The sequence below is a fragment of the Macaca fascicularis genome, chromosome X (genome assembly GCF_037993035.2).
Source record: "Macaca fascicularis isolate 582-1 chromosome X, T2T-MFA8v1.1".
Taxonomy (NCBI): Eukaryota; Metazoa; Chordata; class Mammalia; order Primates; family Cercopithecidae; genus Macaca; species Macaca fascicularis.
Window position 1 is genome coordinate 92627814 of NC_088395.1, and position 16005 is coordinate 92643818.

At 35.7% G+C, this 16005-nt stretch overlaps 1 protein-coding gene across 20 annotated transcripts in view; it reads right to left on the bottom strand.

Annotated features, from left to right (window-relative positions):
* The window catches only part of CHM (CHM Rab escort protein), a 191217-nt gene that overhangs the window by 158381 nt on the left and 16831 nt on the right, over positions 1-16005 (bottom strand). For all 20 annotated transcript variants that reach the window (XM_065538290.1, XM_045383988.2, XM_005594066.4 and 17 more), the window contains exon 2: positions 11997-12063. In XM_065538290.1, coding sequence (XP_065394362.1) covers positions 11997-12063 — 67 coding nt within the window. The remainder of the gene's footprint in view (positions 1-11996; positions 12064-16005) is intronic.

Below are 16005 nucleotides of genomic sequence, written 5' to 3' on the forward strand. Positions count from 1 at the left end.
AGGAGTTGGTACCATTCCTTCTGAAACTATTCCAATCAATAGAAAAAGAGGGAATCCTCCCTAACTCATTTTATGAGGCCAACATCATCCTGATACCAAAGCCTGGCAGAGACACAACAAAAAAAGAGAATTTTAGACCAATATCCCTGATGAACATCGATGCAAAAATCCTCAATAAAATACTGGCAAACCGGATTCAGCAACACATCAAAAAGCTTATCCACCATGATCAAGTGGGCTTCATCCCTGGGATGCAAGGCTGGTTCAACATTCGCAAATCAATAAACATAATCCAGCATATAAACAGAACCAAAGACAAGAACCACATGATTATCTCAATAGATGCAGAAAAGGCTTTTGACAAAATTCAACAGCCCTTCATGCTAAAAACGCTCAATAAATTCGGTATTGATGGAACGTACCTCAAAATAATAAGAGCTATTTATGACAAACCCACAGCCAATATCATACTGAATGGGCAAAAACTGGAAAAATTCTCTTTGAAAACTGGCACAAGACAGGGATGCCCTCTCTCACCACTCCTATTCAACATAGTGTTGGAAGTTCTGGCTAGGGCAATGAGGCAAGAGAAAGAAATCAAGGGTATTCAGTTAGGAAAAGAAGAAGTCAAATTGTCCCTGTTTGCAGATGACATGATTGTATATTTAGAAAACCCCATTATCTCAGCCCAAAATCTCCTTAAGCTGATAAGCAACTTCAGCAAAGTCTCAGGATACAAAATTAATGTGCAAAAATCACAAGCATTCTTATACACCAGTAACAGACAAACAGAGAGCCAAATCAGGAATGAACTTCCATTCACAATTGCTTCAAAGAGAATAAAATACCTAGGAATCCAACTTACAAGGGATGTAAAGGACCTCTTCAAGGAGAACTACAAACCACTGCTCAGTGAAATCAAAGAGGACACAAACAAATGCAAGAACATACCATGCTCATGGATAGGAAGAATCAATATCGTGAAAATGGCCATACTGCCCAAGGTAATTTATAGATTCAATGCCATCCCCATCAAGCTACCAATGTGTTTCTTCACAGAACTGGAAAAAACTGCTTTAAAGTTCATATGGAACCAAAAAAGAGCCCGCATCTCCTAGACAATCCTAAGTCAAAAGAACAAAGCTGGAGGCATCACGCTACCTGACTTCAAACTATACTACAAGGCTACAGTAACCAAAACAGCATGGTACTGGTACCAAAACAGAGATATAGACCAATGGAACAGAACAGAGTCCTCAGAAAGAATACCACACATCTACAGCCATCTGATCTTTGACAAACCTGAGAGAAACAAGAAATGGGGAAAGGATTCCCTATTTAATAAATGGTGCTGGTTAAATTGGCTAGCCATAAGTAGAAAGCTGAAACTGGATCCTTTCCTTACTCCTTATACGAAAATTAATTCAAGATGGATTAGAGACTTAAATGTTAGACCTAATACCATAAAAATCCTAGAGGAAAACCTAGGTAGTACCATTCAGGACATAGGCATGGGCAAAGACTTCATGTCTAAAACACCAAAAGCAACAGCAGCAAAAGCCAAAATTGACAAATGGGATCTAATTAAACTAAAGAGCTTCTGCACAGCAAAAGAAACTACCATCAGAGTGAACAGGCAACCTATAGAATGGGAGAAAATTTTTGCAATCTACTCATCTGACAAAGGGCTAATATCCAGAACCTACAAAGAACTCAAACAAATTTACAAGAAAAAAACAAACAACCCCATCAAAAAGTGGGCAAAGGATATGAACAGACATTTCTCAAAAGAAGACATTCATACAGCCAACAGACACATGAAAAAATGCTCATCATCACTGGCCATCAGAGAAATGCAAATCAAAACCACAATGAGATACCATCTCACACCAGTTAGAATGGCGATCATTAAAAAGTCAGGAAACAACAGGTGTTGGAGAGGATGTGGAGAAATAGGAACACTTTTACACTGTTGGTGGGATTGTAAACTAGTTCAACCATTATGGAAAACAGTATGGCGATTCCTCAAGGATCTAGAACTAGATGTACCATATGACCCAGCCATCCCATTACTGCGTATATACCCAAAGGATTATAAATTATGCTGCTATAAAGACACATGCACTCGTATGTTTATTGCAGCACTATTCACAATAGCAGAGACTTGGAATCAACCCAAATGTCCATCAGTGACAGATTGGATTAAGAAAATGTGGCACATATACACCATGGAATACTATGCAGCCATAAAAAAGGATGAGTTTGTGTCCTTTGTAGGGACATGGATGCAGCTGGAAACCATCATTCTTAGCAAACTATCACAAGAACAGAAAACCAAACACCGCATGTTCTCACTCATAGGTGGGAACTGAACAATGAGATCACTTGGACTCAGGAAGGGGAACATCACACACCGGGGCCTATCATGGGGAGGGGGGAGGGGGGAGGGATTGCATTGGGAGTTATACCTGATGTAAATGACGAGTTGATGGGTGCAGCACAGCAACATGGCACAAGTATACATATGTAACAAACCTGCACGTTATGCACATGTACCCTACAACTTAAAGTATAATAATAATAAATAAATTTTAAAAAAAAAATGTAACACTCAATATCATTATCACACCTAAACAAATTAAATATATTTAAATATAAAAAATAAATAAATAAATAAATAATAAATAAATTGGTAACCAATTATCAAAAGAAAAACTAAAGTTAAAAACGTATTTCGTTAGAAGGCATAAAGCACTCAAAACCCAACAGTAAAACAAACGATCCAATTAGAAAATAGTCAAAATACAGAAGACATTTTATCATAAAAGATATACAGATGACAAATAAGCACATGACAAATGTTTAAGATAATTAGCCATTAAGAAAATGTGAATTAAAATAAGGAGATATCACTACACAACTATGAGAATTACCAAAAATACAAAAAAAGGTGACAACACCAAATTGTGGCAAAGATGCAGAGGAACGGGATCACTCATACACTGTTAATGGGAAATAGTATAGGAACTCTGGAAAATAGCAATTTCTTAAAAAGCTCAATATATATAATTACCACATGATCCAGCAATTGTACTCCTGGAAATTTATCCCAGAGAAATAAAAACTTATGTTCACATACACCAAAACAACTATATAAATGTTCACATAGCAATTTTATCTGTAACAGCCATAAAATACAATCACTCCAGGTACCCTTCAACAGAGGAATGCTTATACAAACTGTGATACATACGTAATATGAAATACCACTCAGCAATAAAAATAAACGAACTACTGATATATGCAACAACCTGGATAGATCTCCAGGGAATTAGGCTGAGTGAAATAGTCCAATGCCAAAAGTTTACAAACTGTCCAGTTCTATACATGAAATGACAAAATAACAGAGATGAAAAACAGATTAGTGGTCACTGGGGTTAGGAACTGAAGGCAGGGGAGTGGCAGAGGAGGGAGGTAGATACGGTTACAAAAAGGCAACATGAGAGATCCTTGGTGTTAACTGCTCAGTATCTTACAATTTTTCTACACCAAATCTAACATACACATTATAAATACATATTTTTCTGTAGCCTACTTCTCTGGAGAACGTATAGAAGGTAACAGTAGCTGCTTCTGGGAGGTGGGACAGGGGACAGAGTGGGTGGGATGCAGGCAGGAAAAGGAGGCATACTGGAACTTTTTTACTTTAGTTTGTGTCATTTGCATGTTCTGTCATGGGTGTTGGAATTTAAAAGTCAATAAAGATGTTGAAATTTAAAAATATATTTGGAAATTTAAAAAGATAACCTCTAAATAACCAACAGAGAAGAAATCATAACAGCCATTAGAAAATACATAGAATTCATGGGAGAGAGCTAATGTGGTCCTTAAAGGAAACTATATAGTCATAAATGATTTTATTAAGCAAAAAGGCTTAAAAATAAAGAGCTAAGAATTTAATTCAAAAAGTTAGAAAAAGCACAAGATGGATTCCAAGCCAAAGAAAGGAAATAAAGATAAAAGTACATATTGAAGATAACACTGAAGGAGTCAATAAAGCTAAAGCTGGTTGTTTGAAAAGACTAATAAAACAAACAAATATCTGGCAAGAAAGATCAAGGAGAAAGAAACAGAGAAGAGGCATAAATAATATTAACAATGAAAAAATGTCCTGAGGCTGGTCCAAGTGTGGTGGTATTTACAACTAATTGATCATAATCAGTTACAGATTTATTTGCTCCTTCTCCTTTTCAACTCCCATTGCTTCAATTGACTAGCCTAAAAAATAAAAATAAAAAATGAGTGCATAGTTACAGCAATAGCACAGTATAGTAAGCAAGAAAGAGAATCATAAATGCTGCAGTTAGAAATGAGGAAAAGGCCAAAAATTGGGGCAGTAGTAGCAACAGAAAGATCAATAAGGAGCTTATCAGAGTAGTCCAATGGCAATGATGGTGGGATGAACTAAGAGGAAGAGTGGAGACAGAGAAAACAGATTTAGGTTGTTTTTGGAAGTAGAGTTGACAGGATATGCTGAAGCATGAAATATGGGTTTGAAGGAAAGACAGAATGAGATTAAAGATAATTATTAAAGACAAAAGTCAGTACTTCCTACCACAGCATACAAGGTCCTCAGAATGATTCCAGTTTAATTCTTCTAATTTCAACTCTCATGAACCCAATTCACTTACCTTACCTTCCAGTCCTACTAAAATTCTCACCATTCACCTAGCATCCCATGCTCTTTCAGTATGTTCCCTCTTTCTGAAATGCTCCAATTCCTCATTAAACCCCACATCATTCAAGACTCAGCTGAAATGTCACCTCTGTGACGCTTTCCACAAATCTCACAGGCATAATTAGTCACTCCTTTAATCTGGCTTCCCACTATTCTTATCTAATAGTAGCAGTAGTATTAGTACCTGTTGGGCATCTCAAATCAGAAAATCTGAAATCTGAAATGCTTCAAAATCTAAAACTTTTTGAGTGCCAACATGATGCTCAAAAGAAATGTTCCTTGGAGCATTTCAGATTTTCAGATTAGAGACACTCAGCTAGTAAGTATACCACAAATATTACAAATATATGTATATATAGCAAATATTACTATATATATTGCAAACATTACAAAATATATATATTACGAATACATATATTACATATATATTACAAATATTACTATATATTGCAAATATTACAAAAATTTGTATATATGATATCATATATATCAGAGATATTTCTCTGATATATATGATATATCTATCTCTGATATATATGATATATATATGATATATATGATATATATGATATATCTCTGATATATATATACGTACCTGAAATCTGAAACACTTCTGGCCCCAAGCATTTCAGATAAAGGCTACTCACCTGTAGCAGCAGAAGCAGCATTAAGAGCAGTAGATGCTCTTATATATATCTCTGATATATATCAGAGAGATATATATATCATATATATGTATTTACCATGTATCATATATATTTATCATGTATATCTGATATATCTGATATATATGATGGATATATACATCTGATATCTGTATCTTATATATCTTATATATCAGATATATATCATATCAGATGTATATATCTGATATATATCATAATATATCAATATATAGCTCTGATATATGTATCTGATCTATATATCTCTGGGGTGTGTGTGTGTGTATATATATCTGAATCCCAGATACGTGTGTGTGTGTATATGTGTGTGTATGTGTGTGTGTGTGTATCTGAAATCCAAAACACTTCTGGTCCCAAGCATTTCAGAAAAGGGCTATTCACCTGTAGTGGCAGAAGCAGCATTGTTAAGAGCAGTAAATGCTAACATTACTGAGGGCTTACTATGAAGCACTGTTATAAATCCATTACATAGATTAGTTGATTTAATCCCAACAACAACCTTAGATATTAAATATTATGCCCTTTTTTATTTTGCTAACGTTGGTACCAATATTATGTCATTTTTATAAAGAAACTAAGGTACAGAAAGATTAGATAACTTGCCAAAGGTTACACACCTAGTAAGTGGAGAAACCAAGATCTGAACACAGGCATTCTGGCTTAAAAGCTCACATACAACTTCCCAATAAAGCCAAAGCATAGGAATGGTGGGAATGTGAAACAGTATAGCCACTATGCAAAACAGCATGGCACTTCCTAAAAAATGAAGAGTGGAACTACTATATGGTCCAGCAATCCCACTTTAATTTATTCAAAAAAATAGAAATCAGGATCTTGAAAAAAACATTTGCACAGCCATGTTCATAGCAGCATTATTCACAATAGCCAAGAAGTGGAAGCAGCTCAAATATCTATCAACAGATGAAGAGATAAACAAAATGTGGCATACACATACAGTGGGATATTATCCAGGCCTAGAAAAGAAGGAAATCCTGCAGTATGCAACAAAATGGATAAGCCTTGAGGACACTGTGCTAAGTGAAATAAGCCAGTCACAAAAAAGACAAATACAGTGCTGCGTAAGTACACTTATATGAATGAGGCATCCAGAGTAGTCAAAATCACAGACAGAAAGTGGAGCAGTGGTTGCTAGTGGCTGGAAGAGCAGTAGAAAATAGGGAATTATTGTTGAATGGGTACAGAGTTTCAGTTTTGCAAGATCAAAAGAGCTCTGGAGATCTGTTGCACAACAATGTGAACATACTTAACGCTACTAAACTCAATGCTTAAAAATGGTTATGATGGTAAACTTTACATGTTTAAATGACAATTTAAAAAAATTATTTTTAGAAAATCAAAGAAAGGCATGTCCACAGAACACAGATATATGGTATAATTTTATATGTAAAGCAGACATGACAGATAGAGCTGGGGAAGTAGACTGAACTTGATGAAGAGTTTTAAATGCTAAAATGAGTATTAAATGAGAAAATATTTAATCCTGACCCAGAGCAGGAAAACATTACATAAATGTTCCTTTCCTTAAGACTTTCTCCTCTATGGGTAGAGAGATACTAAGGTTTTCAAGGAGTAAAGTCGCCATATATGAAAATCTACACCCTCTTGCTTTTCTTCTCAACCTCTGATTGTTTCCTTTCAATCTCGTTTGGTGGCTTTTCTCCTTTGACCCATGCCTTAAAAGTTGCTCTTGCCCAGGTTTCTATACTTGCCTGTTATGTGTTTCACTATATGTATTTTCAGGATGATTCTATTCACTTCTTTGGTTTTAACGGCCATTTATTCACAAATAATGCCCAAATCTCTTATCTCCAGCTCTAGATCTTCCACTCAGGCTCCTTATACATATACCCACATACACAAACACATACACATCCCTAGGTGAATGGATCTCTTCACCAAGGTATGTCAGTAGTACCTCAAACTCAACATCTTCAATTCTGAACACAGTATCTTCCCTTCCCCAGCTCTATCCCTAAGTCTGAACATTGTCTTGAATTCCTCACATAAGTAAATGAAATTGGCACCACCATCCACCAAATGGCTCAAACCAGAATCTTGGGTGTCATCTGTAATTCCTTCCATTCCCTCACCTACTTTATCTGATCCACCACCAAAAATTCTTGCTATAACCTCAAATCCTTCTACCTTTTATTCATTCTGATTGCCAATAGCTTATTCAGGTCATCATCCCTAAACTAGATCATTGCAAACAGCCACCTAGTGGGTCTGCCTACCCTTCTCCAACCAACTCTCTACTGTGTAGTACTAAAACACACATCTGATCACTTAATTCCCCTGCTTAAGAGCATTTAATAGCTCTTTAACGTCTATAAGATAAAGTAATTCTTTGACCTGAGCCCTACCTTTGTACCCTCAACTTTCCATCCCACCCTGTACTTAATTGTATATTCTCTGTGCCTGTCATACTCAACTATGTGTAGTTTCCCAAACTTGTCATTCTCTTTCATCTCTCAAGTCTTTGTACATGTTGCTCCATCTGTCCAAAATGTTATTCCCAGCTCCAACCCCTATTAGTACATCTCATCCGATGAAATCCTACCTGTCCTTAGAACCTTAGATAAGGTACCTACTCCTATGGGGAGCCCTCTCACTGAGTTAGTTGTCCCCATATAGCACCTTATATATACCTCCATCAAACAGCATAGCACTTGATCTATTTTACTTCCCTTACTAGATTGTGAGTCAGTGTATTTTTATTTATCTTTGCATTCTTAACCTCTAGCATAATTCCTTGCACAAAGATTCTCAATAAAAATGAATGAACAGTGATAGTATAAAAACTTGATGACACTAGAAGTCAAGGTTACTGACTGCATACTTTTTTAGCCACAGATTACATCTCTAACAACAGCTATTTATCCAAAATGTGTGTGACATAAAGATTATACATCACCAAACTAACCATTAACAAAAAAAAATCATATACACAAATATGTATTAGTACTTATCCATCCATCAAATATCTAATGCATACCAGCAACTGTGCTAGTGCTGGAGATACAAAGATGACTAAGACCTATGATGTAAGAGTTTAAAGGGTAGTGGGGAAGACAGGGAAGTGAATGATTAAGAGTATGATAAATGTCATAGCACTCTTATACAGTGTTATAAAAACCTGAGCATAGTTGTGACACATAGCCAGTGGGGTTTGAGGAAGTGGGACTTCCCTGAGGAGGTGGTATGGAAGCTAAACATTGAAAGACAAATAGAAGTTAGCCAGGCTGAGGGGTAGAGACAGGCAATCCAGGCTGAGGGGATACCTTACGCAAATCCCAGACAAAAAGTAGGAAGATGAAGTAAAGACTACAATATGTTCAGCTACGGCAAATTTCAGCATTGCTGGTGTCGACATCTAAAGATTGAAGTGGCAAGAGATGAGGCTGGAGGTGTAAGCAAGGCCACATCATAGAGGGCACTGTATGACATACAGAAAATCTGGACTTTCTCCTATAAGCCAGTTATATCTAAACTGACCCAGACCCACTCATTTCAACCACAGCAGTTCTGCTTTCATCGTTTTGTTTCAGTTCCCTCATTAAGTCTTTTTTTAAACTTGGAAAATCACTAACATAGGCAGCAGAGAAACACTGAAGGATTTCACGCAGCAGAGTGATGTGACTGGTGGCAGTGTGATAAATAAACTAGAGAGCTGGAGATAAAGTCAGGAGGTTATGAGCTTACCCAGCCAAGAAATGACAAGGTTTGAACGAGGGAAATGACAGTGACATAAAGAAAAAGAGATATGGAGAGCTATTAAAGTTAGGGGATGTAAGTGAAATTATATTTTCAAAGTATGTATCATAGTACCTAGAAGAGCTCAATAAATGTTTTCTATTATTATCAAAATCATCTGAATAAATCTGGAGGATAAAGCAAGAAAATCAACAGAAGTTTCCAAGTGTCTTAAGTTGAGCAACTGGGTAGACGATGTTATCATTCCAAAAGACTGGGAGCAGGATGCTGTTTTTTGGGTTCTGTACATTTTGAGGTGAGAATGGGGAGGATGAATTCATGGCTTAATATTAGCCATGTTAAGGTGCCCGTGGAACATCTAGATGAAGATATCAGATGATAGGGTACATGAAACTGGGGCTCAGAACAGATTCAGATCAGGAGATATCAACAGTATGCAGACAACCATTACCCTCAGATAATGGTGCCAAAGAAGCCCCCAAATCTAAGCTTAAGGTGTGGGAGAATCAATATCGAGATGTATCTAAACTTTCAAAAGCTATCAAGTCGGAGGATGTACAAGAGAAGAAGAAAAGTTTTGTCACTTTGAAATGCCATTTTTATTATACTATAATGTCTTAAGACAACCATATTATCAAGCTTTTCTAATTGATTCACTGCTTGTCAAAGTAAGATCTAGGTTCTTATATTTTTAATCAAACTTTATTTTTGGAATATGAGTAAACTCAATTTGATTTATAAAATAGTCTTCATTCTAGGAAGACCTCATGTTCTGGAATAAGAAAACACAAAATAGGCCAGGTACGGTAGCTCTTGCCTGTAATCCCAGCATTTTGGGAAGATCTTTTGAGGTCAAGAGTTCAAGACCAGCCTAGGTAGCATAGCGAGATTCCATCTCTACAAAAAATGTTCAAAGTTAGCTGGGTGCAATGGCATGCACCTGTAGTCCTAGTTACCAGGAGGCTGAGGCAGGAGGATAACTTGAGCCCAGGAGTTTGAAGTTACAGTGAGCTATTACCATGCCACTGTACTATAGTCTGGGCAACAGAGTAAGATCCTGTGTCAAAAAAAAAAGGAAAGAAAAAGAAAAAGAAAAAAACAACACACATACCTACACACAAAGTAAATTTGAAACTAAAATTACACAAGGTAAATTTAGAAAAAGTACTTAATGTCTTTATGTCCCACATTCCCCATTTGTCAAATTGGGATAACACCACCTACCTTAATGGGCTGTGATAAGAATTAAGTTACATAACATGTATAAAGAAACTAATATGTTGACTAGCATATAGTACAAGCTCAACAAATAACAACTTTTACTATCATTCTACTTTTGAGAAATGAGAAGCAAGTATTTTATTTTTAATTTTAGGTTAAATAAATTCATCAAAAATATATATGAATTAATATTTTAAAGCATACTGTCTCAGTACCTGGGCTTCAAGGTAGCAGATTTTCCTTTTTTTTGAGATAGAGTCTTTCTCTGTCGCCCAGGTTGGAGTGCAGTGGCGCAATCTCGGCTCACTGCAACCTCCACCTCCGGACCGAGTTCAATCAATTCTCCTGCCTCAGCCTCCCAAGAAGTTGGGATTATGAGCATGCACCACCATGCCCAGTTAAGGTCTGTATTTTTAGTAGAGATGGGGTTTCACCATGTTGGCCAGGTTGGTCTCAAACTCCTGACTTCTTGACCTCAAGTGATCCGCCCACCTCAGCCTCCCAAAGTGCTGGGTTACAGGCATGAGCCACCATATCTGGCCCAAGGTAGCAGATTTTCTGACATGCAAATCCATGATATGTCAAAAAGACTGAATTGAGAGATTAACACAAGCAGTCGTGCATACAATAGTGAAATAGTAAAAGCGAATTACAAAGGCAGGATGTGTATGAAAACTGAATCCAATTTAGAAATTCCATCCAGTTGTTCCCAAAACTTAGCTATTATAACAGAGGAGTTAATATGCTTTCAAAATGGATTCAGAACAGGTTAAAAGAAGATTAACTCATGCTACTTTTTAGATTCCCACATATTTACAATGAGATAACATCTGGGAAGGCACTACAAGCTATGATAAATCTAATTTTTTTTAATATTGTAGCATTCTGAAAAACATTGTAGTTAATATCTAACAGAAAATAAAAAGTATGTTTCTTCTTTCTATTCCTATTCAATGAACAATTGAAGTGCCAAGATATAATAGTCAAAAGCACTTAATAGAGAGGTGGGAGATTAGGGGTTTGTTTGGGGGGGGATATAGAAATGGAGAGATTTAATCTATGCTTTATCTTAAACCCGAGTTTTCCATCAACCTCCTGTTTATCATCACATTCAAGAAAAAAGGGAAAAACATAATTGTAGATATTTTTCCTAGTTAAAACTTCCTAAGTTTAAATTTTGATGAAGTTCAAGAAAATAATACTCAAAATCAATTGGCTGATTTTTACAATCATCGAATATGAAGTCTAAAATACAACAGCATATATAGGTTGTATATACCCACACACATATGGAAGAAAAGGGGCAGGCATGAGGTTTCCAAGCCTCTTGGAGAATTACTTGTTACTTTAAACAAAATCACTCATGAGAAAAATAAAATGATGCATTTGGTTTATTCTCAAAGGAAAGATCACTATTTCACAGAATAGTAAAACTTGTATGCTATATATTTCACATATTAGTGGTTAAAATTAAACAATTCCAGTCTTTTTCCTAACTTAAGTTTATGTATGATACACACATACATGTACATAGGTACAGACATATATGTGTTTATGTAAATTTTAATCTTGTATAGAGATATTTAGGAAGTATTAAATGCTATCGTTGATAAACTTACGAATCAACATGCAGAACTCTCCGGCCACTTCTTGAACATGCAGCTGCAATGATGGATTCAGGCAAACCTATAAAAGCACACACCTGTATCATTTAGAATGTAGAAATATATATATTTCACATAAAATGTTCAATTCATGCCATTGCTATATAGAATAGTTTAACCAAAGAGACCCATCCTCGCTAGTATTCAGAATTATAAAGTTTTATATTAATTATACTGTAAGATGTTTCTTAAACATATACTACTCATACTGAAAATTTTATTATGTGGAAGAGATTCTGTTTTTTGGTTTTTTGTTTTTTTGTTTTTTTTGAGACGGAGTCTCACTCTGTCACCAGGCTGGAGTGCAGTGGCATGATCTCGGCTCACTGCAACCTCCGACTCCCTGGTTCAAACAATTCTCCTGCCTTAGCCTTCCGAGTAGCTGAGATTACACGCAGGCGCCGCACACCCAGCTCATTTTTTCTATTTTTAGTAGAGACGGGATTTCACCATGTTAGCCAGGATGGTCTCAGTCTCCTGATCTTGTGATCTACCCACCTCGGCCTCCCAAAGTGCTGGGATTATAGGCGTGAGCCACCGCGCCCGGCCAGAGATATTTTTAAAAAAGCAGTTCTGCTTAATTTGGCAAGAAAAAATAATTTTTAAAAGTACTTACAATATTTTTGTATGTAAATTACGATCAATGAGGAATTGTAAATACTATATAATATTCAGTTAAAAACCATGTTCACACACTAGCTCATCTGAGTCTCCCAACTGCACTGAGAGGTAACCATCTGCATATGCATTTTAGAGAAGAAAAAGAACCTGGGACACGAATATCTTAACTTTCTGCCCAATGATTAAAACAAAAAAAAAGTTCTAGAGTTGAAATTTAAACGCAGATATAACTCCGAAGCCACAATGCCTCTGAAGAGGAATGGCACACATTTTTTAGCTTAAGAAATATGTCAGCTAGTTTAGAAATTGGCTGCTTATAAGATACATTATTTTGCTTTTGACCAATATAGCAGCATGAAAACAAAACATTACTGCTTTGGAATCAAACTTAATCATACCATAAAGCTGATTATCATAAAAAGACATATATATATTACTTCTACCAGCACCAACAAAAAATTAAAAATTGCCAAAGATAATGATGTTTTATGATTTTAAAAAATCAAGTTTTCTATTTGATAGTTAATACCCTGTAAGTTCCAGACTCTTCAATAACTTTCTGTCATATGATCTACCATGTCGATAGAAGCTAGTATTTTTTATATTAGTTATAAAAATAAAGCATGCTTTAAAAGTTTAGTGCAATTCTATAGTGCTACTATGAACTCCTTCACCATGATGAAACATCCTGATCTTCTCGTGTTCTTACTTAGTGGAAAAGAAACAGCACCTGTCTTTTGGCAAGGGTTTAAACTACACACTAAGCATCAAGGATTTCAGGAAAAGGGAAAGTCATCTTCTGTATATAAAAAACAATATGCATATGGAAACAATTGATATAGTCAGTCTCTAGCTAAAAACCATATTAAACACAAACTCCAGCCTGCCTTCACAGAGGACTAGTTTTCCAGTGTTGAACATTTTGTAGGCATGTAATGCTTGGTTCAAAAAAAAAAAAAAAAGTTCTAACAAATGTACTGAAAATAACCATTAAATATCAATCACTAAAACAAGTCATCATAAAGTTCCAACCTTAACTTTAGATGTAATTCAAGTAAACAAAATAAGACTATCTGGAGTAGAGGGAAATAAGAGAAAGTTTTAAATAGCTAATGTACTATTTAAGTTAAAACCCTTATTGAAATCTTAAGACCATCTGAACTTTGTCACATTTAAAGAAATAACTCTCCTTTTTAGTGAAATGCAGTCATTATGGTACTTTAAAAGCTGATAAGCAGCTTAGTTAAAAGGATAATGGCAAAGAAATACTCAAGAAGCAGAATTAGTATTTTAAAGATTAATGCTCTTATGTGTAATAATGACAGCATTAATAACAATGCCACCAAATATTAGTATAGGGTTTTATCCTTCACACTGTATTTTCACATACATCATCTTATTTATTTATTATAATCCTAGGAGGCAGGCAGTATTATCTATGTGAAGAAATAGGTTAAGAAAGGTTAAATAACTTGCCAAATATCAAGTAATTCCGTAATTCCATATCCTCACTTCAAATTACCTTGTTAATTCACTATCTCCAACTTGGATGCAAGTTTGAAAATGAGGATTTAAGGACAATACAGCAACAAAATGAAACAGGCATGGTCTCAATCAGACAGACTTAGACTTGAATCTTGGTTTTGCTACTTACCTAGCTGCACAACCTCAGATAAGTCACTTGACTTCTCTGAGCCTTTGTTTCTTCATCTATCAATGAGAATATCGTGATCTACCACATAGGATTCAGTTCTGTTTTTAGCAAGGGTACTTGCCCTATGAACACTATCTACTCTTATTATCCTTCAGAACGATATTTCAGAAGCATTATATTTCCATCTAACACTACCCCAAACATACACCTATTTTGACCAGATGCCAACTCCAATGGTGAACGGTAATAAAATTACTCGCCTCCATTTGGTCCAAAATAACTGTTACTTGGGGTAGGCAGTTATGCATGTGGTTATTTCCATGGCTGTGATCAACAATGTCAGAAGTCAAATCTCTGCTATTAAAGCAAAGCCAAGAATGGATTTCAATACTGAACATGATCTGAGTCCAAATTACATAAAGCCAAAATGACTATCATTTGTGTTTTTCCTTAATACTTCCATCCAAACATTCCCATAAGTTTGTGAAATTCATAAGCTGTTCTAATGTTAAATGGCAAGGGCCTATTATCTTCATGCTTAGAATGACTAAAATAGCAAACCAATAATACAGTTAACAATGTCTTCTTGGCCAAGATTTCATATTTCTTCTCACCCATTCAATAAACAGAATTTCCAGGAGACAGGAGGCATGTAGTAGGTTCTTTATAGATATTTGCTGAAGAAAATACAAAAAAAAAGAAAATGGGGGAAGGGGACAGGAAGGGAGAGTGAGAACGAACTGTGCTAGGTAGTGAGAAGTTGCCATACATTTTTTTTGCAAGATAATCCCTACCTGTTAGAGCTCAGAGTCTATATAACAAGAATTTAAAGAGATTAAAAAATAGTAAGTTTATTTAAAACTGTCATAGAAACACAATGGAAAGAAACACTCCCTCTGTAGAGGGAGTCATGGAAAGCTCCAAAGAACAGGAGAAATTAGCTGGGTCTTTAAGGGTCTCTAACAACCCTAACTGAGGAGTGCAGAAGACGGAAAAAGGAAAGTGGAAAGGAGCATTCCTGGTAAAGTTAAAGGAAGGGAGAACCAAAAAGTGATGCTTTAAAAAAAAGTGTTTGGATTGGCCTACTTCGCTTAGCATAAAGTTTTCAAGGGTTATCCATGTTGCAGCATGGATCAGTACTTCATTACTTTTCTTTTATAACCAAGTAATATTCCCTTATATGGATATACCACGGTTCTCTATCCATTCTTCTCTCGATGGACATTCAGGTTATTTTCACATCTTACCCATTGTGAACATTGTTGCAACAAACATGAAGGCAGTCACAGAAGGACAAATGTTGCATGATTCCACCTATATGAGGTATTTAAAATAGGCAAATTTACAGAATAAAAAAGTGAAATGGTGGTTGCCATAGGTTTGGGGGAGAGGGAAATGGGGAGTCGCTAATCAACTAGCATGAAGTATCAGTTATGAAAGAAGAATAATTTCTAAAGAACTGCTCTACGACATTGTACCTGTAGTTAACAACACTGTACTGTACACTTAAAAAAATTTGTTAAGAGCACAGATCTCATGTCTTCTTATCAACATAAAACAAAATTTTAAAAAATTTCCAAGAGGTTGAAGCCAAATTATAGTATCTGAACTTGAACCTCTAAGGAATAGGGAGTCTTGAAAGGACTTTAGCCAGATCATGCTCAAATCAGGGTTTCAAAACATAAAAAT